Source organism: Pseudophryne corroboree, chromosome 1, assembly GCF_028390025.1.
Source record: "Pseudophryne corroboree isolate aPseCor3 chromosome 1, aPseCor3.hap2, whole genome shotgun sequence".
NCBI lineage: Eukaryota > Metazoa > Chordata > Amphibia > Anura > Myobatrachidae > Pseudophryne > Pseudophryne corroboree.
This window is the reverse complement of record NC_086444.1, coordinates 1190575618-1190591188: the sequence shown is the minus strand read 5'-3', so window position 1 is coordinate 1190591188 and position 15571 is coordinate 1190575618. Positions and strand designations below refer to the sequence as shown.

Genomic DNA, 15571 nt, shown 5'->3' with positions numbered 1-15571 from the left:
GCTGAAATACAATGGGTCAATTCAATTCATCATGGATTGAATAGCGCCGGGAGGAAGCTCCCGGAGTTATTCAATTAGCACAATGCGATGCCCAAGGAGATGAAAAGTACTGGCACAATGCCGTTTTCTGCACTTAGCGCGGCGGAAACAGCATTGCGACGGGTACCTAAGTCAGAGAATGTCGGTTCTCACTACTAAACACCCTGTTTTGTCCAAGAGTACCGGCCTTTTCCTACATAAAAACACGTTGAATTGAACTGACCCCAATTACTGTATGTGCCATCATTTTATCACCATTTCCAACACTTGCAAACAGCAGCCATGTGACGCCATTTAACAGCCTCCAATACTTTCCCTATGGCACTAACAGCCTCCTAAACTGTCTCGCTATCTTATTAGCTGCATTTTGGGGGTTCGTGATGACTTCCCCCACTCCTTTATAGGTTGTACGCTGCATAATTATTGCATGACACCTGCAACTTGCCATCTGTAAGTGAATTTGCACAGGTAGTAGGAGAGCGAGCACTTTATGAAGACATCCCCTGAAGTGACTGTTAATGTAACACTGGAATTCACACTAAAGAACTGGGGGCTAATTGAATTAGGCCATAGCGAGACCTGTAATATCTCACTGAATAGAAGTGTGAAAAAGTTTTAAAGTACTTAAAGGTTTGTTATTACTTCTACTTAATGGATCCTATAAATATTTTTTACAGAGCTGAACACAGGTGTAAATCGGGGAACGCCGAGATAGGTCACCTTTGCACTAATCTGATCACTGGCCACCCGCTACCATTAGATGCTGTAAGCTATTACCCATTTGCTTAATTCCTACAGTACATGTGCAAAATACGGCGCTAGGGACACAGGACGCATAAAACACTGCGGGCTGCAATCACTATCACACCAGCCTGTACCATCATCTACTCTATTCACAGCAGTGAAACTCCCGAGCCGACTGGTAGATGGTAACAGTACAAGAAACAAAGTGGGGCATTCAGACCTGATCGCACGCTAGCTTTTTTTGCAGCGCTGTGATCAGGTCAGAACTATGCATGCATATGCACCACAATGCGCAAGCACATCGCCCTTCCCTTCCGGCGACGGGGGATCGCCGGACAGCGACAAAATGAATGAAGAAAGCGATCGCACCAGCTATCGCAAGAAGATTGACATGAAGAAGGCGTTTGTGGGTGTCAACTGACAGTTTCCAGGGAGTGTCCGTAGAAACGCAGGCGTGTCCAGCCATTTGAAGGGAAGGATCCTGACGTCAGCTTCGGGCTGGATCATCGCACTGGAAGAGTATGTCCTGAGCTGTGCAGAGACTGCACATGCATTTGCACCACTGCACAGCGATTACCCCCCCCCCCCCCCCTGTAAGCGGCAACTACCTGGTCACAGCACTGCAAAAAACGCCCCATAGCGATCAGCTCTAGGCTAGGACAATCCTACTCAGTTACTTTAGGGGTTGGGGCCGCGTTACCAGTGCCCGGGATCCCGGACCCAGAATGCCGGCGGGAAGGGCGAGCGCAGCTAAGCTCCTTACGAGCTCGGTGGCGAGCACTCTATGGGGGTTGTGGACACCCACAAGTGGGAATAGTCCTTTCTAGTCGGCATGCTGCCGACGGTCGGTGTTGTGAGGGTTCGGGATGCAGGGGGAGTTATCGGTTTCCTGATAGTCGGTCACATAACTACATCCCTACTGTAGTAATCCCCCCTGTATGAAATCCAACCCCATGCCTTAACCACAGTATAAGAAAACGGAGGAAAAACAAGATTTTGGTGCAGCAATGTACCAAACTTTGCAGGTAAGTGGACAACCTAGCGTCACTGCATGGCATGTGCACTGCCCGTCAAGCCTCATGCACTGTTTGGCAGTCACTGTATGGCATGCCGCGTGCACCGCATGGCAGGTGCCATCTGGCATCCACGGTAACACCCCCATTACCTATTTTTACAATTTTATTGGTATGATCCCCACCAACCAATATATTCCTGATCCCAGAACGTCTCACATTACCAATACTAAACCACGCACCAGTGTTACTTATATGCTCATTGAAATAAATGTGCAGCATGTAACCAAGTCACGTGGAATTATACATCATGGATGTTCTATTGGGTATATATGGACAGACTACACCAACGCAAACAACATTTACATTTAAAAAACAAACAAACAAACATTTGTTAATGGTTTTCCACAATAAAATATGAAACTATTGAAAATGTCCTGACACCTTCAATTGATTTGTGTGCTTGTAACGCTTGCTCATGCCTGTTGGTATGTTATTACACAAGGGACTATATGTACGGCTTGTACTTATTACAGAGAGTTAGGGTATCGTGTACGGCCCATCGGAAGGTCAGAGGGCAGCACGTGTGGTATCACGATGCTTATCACCAATAAAGGTCTAAGTGAAAATCACAGTGAATCCGGAAATATTGAAAAAAAAAAAAAAAATATATATATATATATATATATATATATATATATATATATATATATATATATATATATATATATATATATATATATATATATATATATATATAAATAAGATTTTACTTACCGATAAATCTATTTCTCGTAGTCCGTAGTGGATGCTGGGACTCCGTAAGGACCATGGGGATAGCGGCTCCGCAGGAGACAGGGCACAAGAATAAAAGCTTTAGGATCAGGTGGTGTGCACTGGCTCCTCCCCCTATGACCCTCCTCCAAGCCTCAGTTAGGATACTGTGCCCGGATGAGCGTACATAATAAGGAAGGATATTGAATCCCGGGTAAGACTCATACCAGCCACACCAATCACACCGTACAACTTGTGATCTGAACCCAGTTAACAGTATGATAACAACGAAGGAGCCTCTGAAAAGATGGCTCACAACAACAATAACCCGATTTAGTTAACAATAACTATGTACAAGTATTGCAGACAATCCGCACTTGGGATGGGCGCCCAGCATCCACTACGGACTACGAGAAATAGATTTATCGGTAAGTAAAATCTTATTTTCTCTGACGTCCTAGTGGATGCTGGGACTCCGTAAGGACCATGGGGATTATACCAAAGCTCCCAAACGGGCGGGAGAGTGCGGATGACTCTGCAGCACCGAATGAGAGAACTCCAGGTCCTCCTCAGCCAGGGTATCAAATTTGTAGAATTTAGCAAACGTGTTTGCCCCTGACCAAGTAGCTGCTCGGCAAAGTTGTAAAGCCGAGACCCCTCGGGCAGCCGCCCAAGATGAGCCCACTTTCCTTGTGGAATGGGCTTTCACAGATTTTGGCTGTGGCAGGCCTGCCACAGAATGTGCAAGCTGAATTGTACTACAAATCCAACGAGCAATAGTCTGCTTAGAAGCAGGAGCACCCAGCTTGTTGGGTGCATACAGGATAAACAGCGAGTCAGACTTTCTGACTCCCGCCGTCCTGGAAACATATATTTTCAGGGCCCTGACAACGTCAAGTAACTTGGAGTCCTCCAAGTCCCTAGTAGCCGCAGGCACCACAATAGGTTGGTTCATGTGAAAGGCAGAAACCACCTTAGGGAGAAATTGAGGACGAGTCCTCAATTCTGCCCTGTCAGAATGAAAAATTAAGTAAGGGCTTTTATATGATAAAGCCGCCAATTCTGACACACACCTGGCTGAAGCCAGGGCTAACAGCATCGTCACCCTCCAGGTGAGATATTTTAAGTCCACAGTGGTGAGTGGTTCAAACCAATGTGACTTAAGGAACCTCAAAACAACATTGAGATCCCAAGGTGCCACTGGAGGCACAAAAGGAGGTTGTATATGCAGTACCCCTTTTACAAATGTCTGAACTTCAGGTACTGAAGCCAGTTCTTTCTGGAAGAAAATCGACAGGGCCGAAATTTGAACCTTAATGGACCCTAATTTTAGGCCCATAGACAGTCCTGTTTGCAGGAAATGGAGGAAACGACCCAGTTGAAATTCCTCTGTAGGGGCCTTCTTGGCCTCACACCACGCAACATATTTTCGCCAAATGCGGTGATAATGTTTTGCGGTTACATCCTTCCTGGCTTTGACCAGGGTAGGGATGACTTCATCTGGAATGCCTTTTTCCTTCAGGATCCGGCGTTCAACCGCCATGCCGTCAAACGCAGCCGCGGTAAGTCTTGGAACAGACAAGGCCCCTGTTGGAGCAGGTCCTTTCTTAGAGGTAGAGGCCACGGGTCTTCAGTGAGCATCTCTTGAAGTTCCGGGTACCAAGTCCTTCTTGGCCAATCCGGAACCACGAGTATCGTTCTTACTCCTCTCCTTCTTATGATTCTCAGTACTTTTGGTATGAGAGGCAGAGGAGGGAACACATACACTGACTGGTACACCCACGGTGTCACCAGAGCGTCCACCGCTATTGCCTGAGGGTCCCTTGACATGGCGCAATATCTGTCTAGTTTTTTGTTTAGACGTGACGCCATCATTTACGTGGGCGACTGACGTGATGTTGTCCGATTGGATCAATACCGCCTGACCCTGAAGCAGGGGTTTCGCTTGACTTAGGGCATTGTAAATGGCCCTTAGTTCCAGAATGTTTATATGAAGAGATGTTTCCATGCTTGACCACAAGCCCTGGAAATTTTTTCCCTGTGTGACTGCCCCCCAGCCTCTCAGGCTGGCGTCCGTGGTCACCAGGACCCAATCCTGAATGCCAAATCTGCGGCCCTCTAGTAGATGAGCACTCTGCAGCCACCACAGAAGAGACACCCTTGTCCTTGTCGACAGGGTTATCCGCTGATGCATCTGAAGATGCGATCCGGACCATTTGTCCAGTAGATCCCACTGAAACGTTCTTGCATGGAATCTTCCGAATGGAATCGCTTCGTAGGAAGCCACCATTTTTCCCAGGACCCTCGTGCACTGATGCACTGACACCTGGCCTGGTTTTAGGAGGTTCCTGACTAGCTCGGATAACTCCCTGGCCTTCTCCTCCGGGAGAAACACCTTTTTCTGGACTGTGTCCAGAATCATTCCTAGGAACAGTAGACGTGTCGTTGGAATCAGCTGCGATTTTGGAATATTTAGGATCCACCCGTGCTGACGTAACACTACCTGAGATAGTGCTACTCCGACTTCTAACTGTTCCCTGGACCTTGCCCTTATCAGGAGATCGTCCAAGTAAGGGATAATTAAGATGCCTTTTCTTCGAAGAAGAATCATCATTTCGGCCATTACCTTGGTAAAGACCCGAGGTGCCGTGGACAACCCAAACGGCAGCGTCTGAAACTGATGACAGTTTTGTACTACAAACCTGAGGTACCCTTGGTGAGACGGGTAGATTGGGACGTGGAGATAAGCATCCTTGATGTCCAGAGACACCATATAGTCCCCTTCTTCCAGGTTTGCTATCACCGCTCTGAGTGATTCCATCTTGAATTTGAACCTCTTTATGTAAGTGTTCAGGGATTTTAGATTTAAAATTGGTCTCACCGAGCCGTCCGGCTTCGGTACCACAAACAGCGTGGAATAATACCCCTTTCCCTGTTGTAGGAGGGGTACCTTGATTATCACCTGCTGGGAATACAGCTTGTGAATGTCTTCCAAAACTGACAGGGAGACTTTGGTAGAGCAGACTTCAGGAACCGGCGAGGGGGAAACGCCTCGAATTCCAGTTTGTACCCCTGCGATACCACCTGTAGAATCCAGGGGTCCACTTGCGAGTGAGCCCACTGCGCGTTGAAATTCTTGAGACGGGCCCCCACCATGTCTGAGTCTGCTTGTAAAGCCCCAGCGTCATGCTGAAGACTTGGCAGAAGCAGGGGAAGGCTTCTGCTCCTGGGAAGCGGCTGCATGGTGCAGTCTTTTTCCCCTTCCTCTGCCCCGGGGCAGGAAGGAATGGCCTTTAGCTCGCTTGTACTTATGGGAACGAAAGGACTGAGTTTGAAAAGACGGTGTCTTTTTCTGCGGATGTGAAGTGACCTGGGGTAAAAAGGTGGATTTTCCAGCCGTTGCCGTGGCCACCAGGTCCGATAGACCAGCCCCAAATAACTCCTCCCCTTTATACGGCAATACTTCCATATGTCGTTTGGAATCCGCATCGCCTGACCACTGTCGCGTCCATAACGCTCTTCTGGCAGAAATGGACATAGCACTTACTCTTGATGCCAGGGTGCAAATATCCCTCTGTGCATCACGCATATATAGTAATGCATCCTTCAAATGCTCTATAGTTAACAGTATATTGTCCCTATCCAGGGTATCAATATTTTCAGTCAGGGAATCCGACCACGCGACGCCAGCACTGCACATCCAGGCTGAAGCGATTGCTGGTCGCAGTATAACACCAGTATGTGTGTATATACTTTTAAGAATATTTTCCAGCCTTCTATCTGCTGGTTCTTTGAAGGTGGCCGTATCAGGAGACGGTAACGCTACTTGTTTAGATAAACGTGTGAGCGCCTTATCTACCCTAGGGGGTGTTTCCCAACGTATCCTAACCTCTAACGGGAAAGGATATAGTGCCAATAATTTTTTAGAAATTAGCAGTTTTTTGTCGGGGGAAACCCACGCTTTATCACACACCTCATTTAACTCATCTGACTCAGGGAAAACTATTGGTAGTTTTTTCACACCCCACATAATACCCTTCTTTGTGGTACTTGTAGTGTCAGAAATGTTCAATGCTTCCATCATTGCCGTGATCATGTAACGTGTGGCCCTACTGGACATTACGTTTGTCTCCTCACCGTCGACACTAGACTCAGTATCTGTGTCTGGGTCTGTGTCGACCCACTGAGGTAACGGGCGTTTTAGGGCCCCTGACGGTGTCTGAGACGCCTGGACAGGCACTAATTGATTTGCCGGCTGTCTCATGTCATCAACCGTTCTTTGCAAAGTGCTGACATTATCACTTAATTCTTTAAATACGATCATCCAGTCAGGTGTCGACTCCCTAGGGGGTGACATCACTAACCCAGGCAATTGCTCCGCCTCCACATCATTTTCCTCCTCATACATGTCGACACACACGTACCGACACACAGCACACACACCGGGAATGCTCTGATAGAGGATAGGACCCCACAAGCCCTTTGGAGAGACAGAGGGAGAGTCTGCCAGCACACACCAAGCGCTATATATATATATATATATATATATACAGGGATAACCTTATATAAGTGTTATTCCCTTATAGCTGCTGTTTATATAGTTTTTAGCTGCCAATAGTGCCCCCCCCCCCTTCTCTTTTTTACCCTGATTCAGTAGCAAGTCTGCAGGGGAGAGTCAGGGAGCCGTCCTTCCAGCGGAGCTGTGAGGGAAAATGGCGCTTGTGTGCTGAGGAGATAGGCTCCGCCCCTTCACGGCGGCCTTATCTCCCGCTTTTTCTGTAAAAAATGGCAGGGGTTAAAATACATCCATATAGCCCCAGAGCTATATGTGATGTATTCTTTAGCCAATCTAAGGTATATCATGTTATATTGCGTCTCAGGGCGCTCCCCCCCAGCGCCCTGCACCCTCAGTGACCGGAGTGTGAAGTGTGCTGAGAGCAATGGCGCACAGCTGCGGTGCTGTGCGCTACCTTAGTCTGAAGACAGGATCGTCTTCTGCCGCCGATTTCACCGGACCTCTTAGCTCTTCTGGCTCTGTAAGGGGGCCGGCGGCGCGGCTCCGGGACCCATCCAGGCTGAACCTGTGATCGTCCCTCTGGAGCTAATGTCCAGTAGCCTAAGAAACCCGATCCACTCTGCACGCAGGTGAGTCCGTTTCTTCTCCCCTTAGTCCCACGATGCAGTGAGCCTGTTGCCAGCAGGACTCACTGAAAATAAAAAACCTAAAATATACTTTTATTCTAAGCAGCTCAGGAGAGCCACCTAGCCTGCACCCTTCTCGTTCGGGCACAAAAATCTAACTGAGGCTTGGAGGAGGGTCATAGGGGGAGGAGCCAGTGCACACCACCTGATCCTAAAGCTTTTATTCTTGTGCCCTGTCTCCTGCGGAGCCGCTATCCCCATGGTCCTTACGGAGTCCCAGCATCCACTAGGACGTCAGAGAAATATATATATATATATATATATATATATATATATATATATATATATATATATATATATATATATATTTTTTTTTTTTAAATGAAAATTCTAGCAGGTAAACGCTGTAAGAGATAGACCCACATTGGAGTATAATAGCCAATTATTTTTATTTATTAAATGAAAAATTCACTAGCGAAACTTTCAACGCAACTAAGTCAGCATGATCCATACACATGATGAGACTGCAGTATACACAGTGTATCAGACGGACCACGAATCCTGTATATTTGGCTATAACACATAGATATACTCTATAAACACTAAATTAGTAACTACCCGAAGGCAAGCATTTGACATGGTGCTCAGCTCCTCAACAAACGAGCGTCCCTGTAATACAGGGTACAAGCCTGAGAGTGCATATCAGACTTGGAACCACTTCTGCATATACTCTAATTCCTCTAGTCACTGTGGGGGCTGGTACTGACTGATGACATATATAATGGGGACAATGTATGTCTGAGGTGTGAGGCACGGCAAATCACGCTCAGCTGCGCCATAAATACTGCACTTCCTAAATGACGAATATCACTCTTGTTTATCCCCCTTTTGTGCTGCGGAATAAAGACGAGGGGGAAGAGGAGATGGAACCGCAAGGACACGATAACTCTTCATAAAAAGGACACTCTCCTCTGATGAAAAACCTATGGGCATTCAGAGGCGTTCTCCGAAGACTATAAATACAGCACGGCCGTTTCCTCTCCGGCTGTATGTCATTACAGCAGGAAAGCTGCTTCTTCTGTCCTCAGCCAAGCTACAATATTCTATGTAGAAATATAGGAGCTGGGGGAAGATCCGTCAAAGCACAATTCTGATACAAGTTCTCTGTTCATAATCCGACTATGGCTGCACGCCGATAGAGGCACTTTTTACATTTATTTCATATGGTCCCTGTTTTATGCATGTCTGCTGTCGTGAGGCACTGAGCCCCTTACATAATAATAAAGTCATACTAATAGTAATATATATTATGCTTTATTTTTAATCATTTTTTGAATCCTAGATAATTTTATTGTACGATCATTTGTTTTAATCCTTTTTATAATAATAATTATTATTGCAGTGATTGCAAAAATGCGCTGTAGCACGTATTTTACCCCAGAATTGATGGTGGGGACATAAAAATAAAAAGACGCCGGGTCCCTCAGGACGCGCTGTGACCCGCAGCACTGTCCTGTCAGTCAGTCCGGTATCCACAACAACGGAGGGAGGAACTTGGAAGAGGTGGAGACCATGAAGAGTATGATCTCCCGCCCTCCCCTCATCCTCTGCTCCGCATGCTCACCCCCCCGAATAACGGCTGCAGGTGCCCTCCCTCTGCAAGTAGCGTGACTCAACCACTGGCAGCCCACTGGACCACTGCCGGCTGAGTCCGCTGCTGTATATACCTGAGGTGGGGGTAGTTCGGTCCTTGTGCCCCCGGCCCGATGCCGCCGCTCTCCCCGCTGATTACCCTCTTCTCCCTCCTCACCCAGGCGGCCGCCCCCTCCACGTTTTCAGCTCCCCCCTGGCCGCATCCTCTGACTCCAGGCTGGCGGCGGTGTGGCCTCATGCCGGTCCCCGGACTAGACCCCCCGGCCTGACTCCGCTGCTGCTGGCAGTGTCCATGGAGCAGCCCAGAGTGCTCTTTTTACAGGTACGCGGTGGGGGCCTGGTCCCTGGAGGGTGTTGTTATGGTGGTGTTCCCCAATGGGGATTCTAGGCTGCACTCTCTTCTGCCTCTGTCCCTACTCCCTTGCTGCCTCGCTCTGTCCCTACCCCCTTGCTGCCTCGCTCTGTCCCTACCCCCTTGCTGCCTCGCTCTGTCCCTACCCCCTTGCTGCCTCGCTCTGTCCCTACCCCCTTGCTGCCTCGCTCTGTCCCTACCCCCTGGTGCCTCGCTCTGTACCTACTCCCTGGTGCCTCTCTCTGTACCTACTCCCTGGTGCCTCTCTCTGTCCCTACTCCCTGGTTCTTCTCTCTGTCCCTACTCCCTGGTGCCTTCTCTCTGTCCCTACTCCCTGGTGCCTCTCTCTGTCCCTACTCCCTGGTTCCTTCTCTCTGTCCCTACTCCCTGGTGCCTCTCTCTGCCCCTACTCCCTGGTGCCTCTCTCTGCCCCTACTCCCTGGTGCCTCTCTCTGCCCCTACTCCCTGGTGCCTCTCTCTGCCCCTACTCCCTGGTGCCTCTCTCTGCCCCTACTCCCTGGTGCCTCTATCTGCCCCTACTCCCTGGTGCCTCTCTCTGCCCCTACTCCCTGGTGCCTCTCTCTGCCCCTACTCCCTGGTGCCTCTCTCTGCCCCTACTCCCTGGTGCCTCTCTCTGCCCCTACTCCCTGGTGCCTCTCTCTGCCCCTACTCCCTGGTGCCTCTCTCTGCCCCTACTCCCTGGTGCCTCTCTCTGCCCCTACTCCCTGGTGCCTCTCTCTGCCCCTACTCCCTGGTGCCTCTCTCTGCCCCTACTCCCTGGTGCCTCTCTCTGCCCCTACTCCCTGGTGCCTCTCTCTGCCCCTACTCCCTGGTGCCTCTCTCTGCCCCTACTCCCTGGTGCCTCTCTCTGTCCCTACTCCCTGCAACCTCTGTCCCTACCCCTTGGTGCCTCTCTCTGTCCCTACTCCCTGGTGCCTCTGTCCCTACTCCCTGGTACCATATAAAACGTTTATAACATGCTCTACCTGGTGCAATGTGTATAGAACACTAACTGGAGCAATGTGTATAAAGTGCGCTACCTGGTGCAATGTGTATAAAGTGCGCTACCTGGTGCAATGTGTATAAAGTGCGCTACCTGGTGCAATGTGTATAACGTGCGCTACCTGGTGCAATGTGTATAGGGTGTTCTAACTGGCGCAATCTGTATAACGTGCAGTGGCAAATGCAGGATTTCTAGAGGGGGATTTCCAAATGCAGTCCACAGTCTCCCACTTTTTGGACCTTTGGAGCAGGAATTTAGGGGAGCGGTAGAAGAACCTAGTAATGACCCTGGACATTACTGTAAACATTGGATACTGTATGGAATATAGTACAGGGTGAGTATCCCACATACACATATTACGATATACGGAATATTACGAAAAAAGGAATTTTTTGAGTGAGACTGAGATAGTGAAACCTTTGTTTTCTGATGGCTCAATGTACACAAACTTTGTTTAATACACAAAGCTGTTAAAAATATTGGCTAAAATTACCTTCAGGCTGTGTGTATAAGGTGTATATGAAACATCAATGCATTCTGTGCTTAGACTTGGGTCCCATCACCATGATATCTCATTATGGTATGCAATTATTCCAAAATACGGAAAAGTCCAATATCCAAAATACTTCTGGTCCCAAGCATTTTTGATATGGGATACTCAAGCTGACTAACTTGTGGCTCTCCAGCTGTTGTAAAACTACAAGTCCTAGCAGGCCCTGCCACAGTTTTGCGGTAAGAGAATGCTAAAACTGTGCCAGAGCATGCTGGGATATGTCGTTTCACAACAGCTGGAGAGCCACAAGTTAGTCAGACCTGCTATAGTCTATATTATAGGCCAGTGATGGCTAACCTTGACACTCCAGCTGTTGTTGAACTATACATCCCAGCATGCCCTGCTACAGTTTTGCTGTTTGGCCATGCTAAAACTGATGCAGGGCATGCTGGGATGTGTAGTTCAACAACAGCTGGAGTGTCAAGGTTAGCCATCACTGTTATAGGCTGTATCAAACATTTAACTAATATAAATGAGTGGTTAGGTAAAGGTTAAACATACCATAATAAATAAATACAAATAATAGAACCAGTGCTGAACTTTCTAAGCACACATTCTCTCGTTGCATGGCAAGGCTTCTGTGTCTTCTTCCTGGTAGCTACTCTCTTTTCCAGGGCACTGAGGACTCAGATTCACACATACACAGTAAACTTGGTAGAAGTAGTTGCTACCACTGGGCATGTGCAGCAGCACTGCTCTGTCCCTTAAACTGCATGATGTGGCGTCAGCTCTAGTAATCGTATTATGTCATTGCTATTGTTGTAATTTTTTGAGGCACTTGCCAAGAGGATGGGGGTTTCCAGGCAACCAGAAACCCCCCCTGCGTTTGCCTATGTGGTGTAATGTAAATTGGTACTGTTACATGGCTATGCTCTTTCCCCATGAAGCCACGCCCATAAATTTTTGATGCGCACCTTTGCCACGCACTGTCCTTGTTTTCAAGTATGGCAGGGGAAAAACCAGTTTACTTTCTGCCAAAAGGCAATGAAATGTCTAGTTACAGCTCTGGGGCAGAGTGTCCTGTATGCTACACGGCCCAGCAGCACTGTCACCCACTCCTCCCCCTCGCAACACTTTTGTAGTGTCCAAATCAAGTCTGTTTTTATATTTGAATAATTAATAAGATTAATATGAACCTTCATTCCGATAGGTCCCAGAAAAGGACAGATAGGACCTCAATTTTTTAAAGTGAAGGGTCCGTGTGACCCACTTTTTCTTGGGCTCAGCGCGATCACTGTATAATAATTATTATTATTAATAATATAATAAAATAGGATTAAAACAATATAAAACTAGTAAAATAATAATAAAAATAATAATAAATATTAAATGTCCTGTCTCTTAGAAATATTTCCTTATTCCATTACATATTATCATCATTATTTATACAGTGACAGCATATTCAGCTGCACTTTACAACTGGGAACAGAACAGTAATAGAGACTGGGTGAACAGCTGACTGAGGTAAGTGCACTTAGTTTTCTTTCCCTATAGACACAATCACCTCCATATAGTCACATTTCCTATGTACACATACACAGGCTTTAAGTCACAGTGGGGTAGATGTATTAACATTCAGTACACGCTCTGGGCGTTGTGTGTAAGGACCCGACTCACCGCTGAATCGCGGTGACGCGGGTCCATATAACGCCAGCATGTAATATATTATAAAGACGTTTGCTGAAGAGGGAGAGTGATAAAGTCCCTCTGTGGTGAAGTACGCGCTCCCTCTTTCAGCTGTGTCTGCTCCCACTGACCGGCGCTGCTTACTGTCTGTGCATGCGCCGGCCAGAAATCCAGCAGCGGCACCCGCAGTAGCATTGAGGGAAAAAAACAACAATAAACTTTATTGTCCACTGTACGCACAGTCACTGGCTGTCGGAGAACAAAGCCAGGGACAGTGCTGAGAATGGGGCAACACCACCTGCGGCTGTTGATCGCACTACACATCAATGCGCAATCGTACAGATAGCAGCGCCGATAATGACAGGGGTGCATAGTGCCCCTGTCACGTAACATCGAACATCGCTGTAATACATGGAGGGGAGGGAGAAGCATCAGTGTATATAACGTGTGCTGATACCACCACCCCCCCCCCCCCCCCCTTATAGCCAGGTCATACATCTGCCCCAATGTTCTAAGCTGCCATACTACTTGCTATACTGCAAAGGGGCACCGTGTATTGATTACCCAGGAACTAACCACATGGTACTGTATACAGCTAACAACTTTGTCTTCCGTTGTTATCCTATTGTATATGGCGCCACCAAGTGGCCGTCTCACAGATATTATATAGCCAGATAGACCGCACAGGGGGGAAGAAAAAAAAATACGCAAACTGTGATTTGAAAAGCAACATTTCCATATGTTCAAGACAGACGGTATTTGCATTGAGGCTTCAAGTGCAATATCCAGGAAACATAAGCCATATACAGTACATGTTTTCCTATTCTTCTGCCGTCTGGGAATGTGAGCTCAAACATGATTCTGCAACTCCCCATGCACCTGAATGTTACAGTATGCAGAGTAGGAGGATATTCCAGGATTTAGAAACACACAGAGGTATTAAAACCTTTTTGCTATCTTATATAATGGGAAAGAGTCTTGAGTCTACCTGATAGAAGTACTGATACATACAGGTAGACTTCAATGCACCCGGGTCAGATGCGGCTGGAATAGAACGGAAGATGTGGCTTCACTGTATCAATGGCAAAATTTGCAGAGCTCAATGCAAACACATTTATTAGCCTCATGTAATAAGCACCCAAGTGGCTCGGGGTATCCGAAATGGTAAATGAACCAGATGCAAATAGAGGGTGCTCCATAGTTCATGATTAGGGTGTGCAGTCGAGCCCCCCTCACCCCCAAATATACAGAAGCAGGGTTACAGAAGCACCAGAAAGAGACATCTAATGCAGCAACAAGTGTGATGAACACAGCATTGTGAGACCGACACACACACAACGCATATCATGGAAAGGTGACAGAAGCAATGAGTCGCTAGATGCTATTCGGCGTCACTGACTTACGTACTCACCAATTCGTCCTTTTTTATGGATGTGGCCTGGCATAATTCCGATTTTACATTCTCCAGGCTAGAAATGAATTGAAATAAAGTAAATAAGATAAAGGTCTACAGCAAGAAACATAGCGTACAAGAGTAAAACATAAAAAGTATCTCTGGCCACAGGTGTCGGCAAATTGGACAACATGCTGCCCCTAAATAATCGTCATGCCAATAACCATATATATCTGCCCAAGTGTCCATTGGAGATGGCCTATCCCACCTGTATGTACAGCCATCATACTGACCGGGTGGTCTTCAGTATGTCGGCGGTCGGGCTCCCGGCGACCAGCATACCGGCGCCGGGAGCCCGACAGCCGGCATACCGACACTTATTCTCCCTCGTGGGGGTCCACGCCCCCCTGGAGGGAGAATAAAATAGTGTGGCGTGCGTAGCGTGCCACCGTGCCCGTAGCGTGGCGAGCGAGCCCGCAAGGGGCTCATTTGCGCTCGCCACACTGTCGGTAAGCCGGCGGCCGGCCTCCCGGCGCCGGTATGCTGGTCGCCGGCAGATCGTAGTGAACCCTACTGACCAATGGGCCTTATTCTGATCTAGCTGTGTCTCATCTAACCTGTGCCGTCACACTGAGAAAAGATTTGGGGGGGGGGGGTATAGTGCAGCCGTGACATGGTAATGTAATGAGTGACAACGCAGGGGTTTCACAGTGTAACAGGAAAACTCTCTCAAGTACTAATCTTCAGTCTATAGAAAAACAAAAAGCCATGGAATTTAAAGCTGCAATTTTTTTTTTCAAGGCAAATCCTGTACTCTTTTACACTTGGACCCTATTACATGGGGCCAAAATCTGTTCATGCCAACTCATCCCGAGTACTGTGCTAGGCAATCTTCTATGTTTCTTACCCGTTCCCCAGAGGGCTTTTTATTGGCTATAAAGCTAGCTAGACACTATACAATTATTGTACTGAGTTTGCACTGATCGGCCTGTTTCGTCGTATCGTGTGTAGGCATAAGTGTTAAAACCGATAAAACGGTCCGAAAACGCTCGACTTAGATGATCCAATTGGCTAATCTCAGTGTGTGTGCGCATTCTCAATTATCTGCCCATATTTCCTATGGTTTATCCCAATTACCTTATCTTCTTTGTGAGCGGGCATATGCAAATTCAGTGTGGTGTTGCAGAAAATCAGTTAGCAATATAAAAACCTTTGCTCAGTGTGCTCGGCCGATATCGGGGCCTTCCCCTGACTGTAAAAACGCATCGACTACTGGTTA

General features: G+C 47.5%; 1 protein-coding gene across 1 annotated transcript in view; it reads right to left on the bottom strand.

Moving 5' to 3' along the window:
• Nucleotides 1–15571, bottom strand: part of SUCLG1 (succinate-CoA ligase GDP/ADP-forming subunit alpha) — an 85176-nt gene that overhangs the window by 42256 nt on the left and 27349 nt on the right. The window contains exon 5 of the mRNA XM_063925309.1: nucleotides 14311–14368. Coding sequence (XP_063781379.1) covers nucleotides 14311–14368 — 58 coding nt within the window. The remainder of the gene's footprint in view (nucleotides 1–14310; nucleotides 14369–15571) is intronic.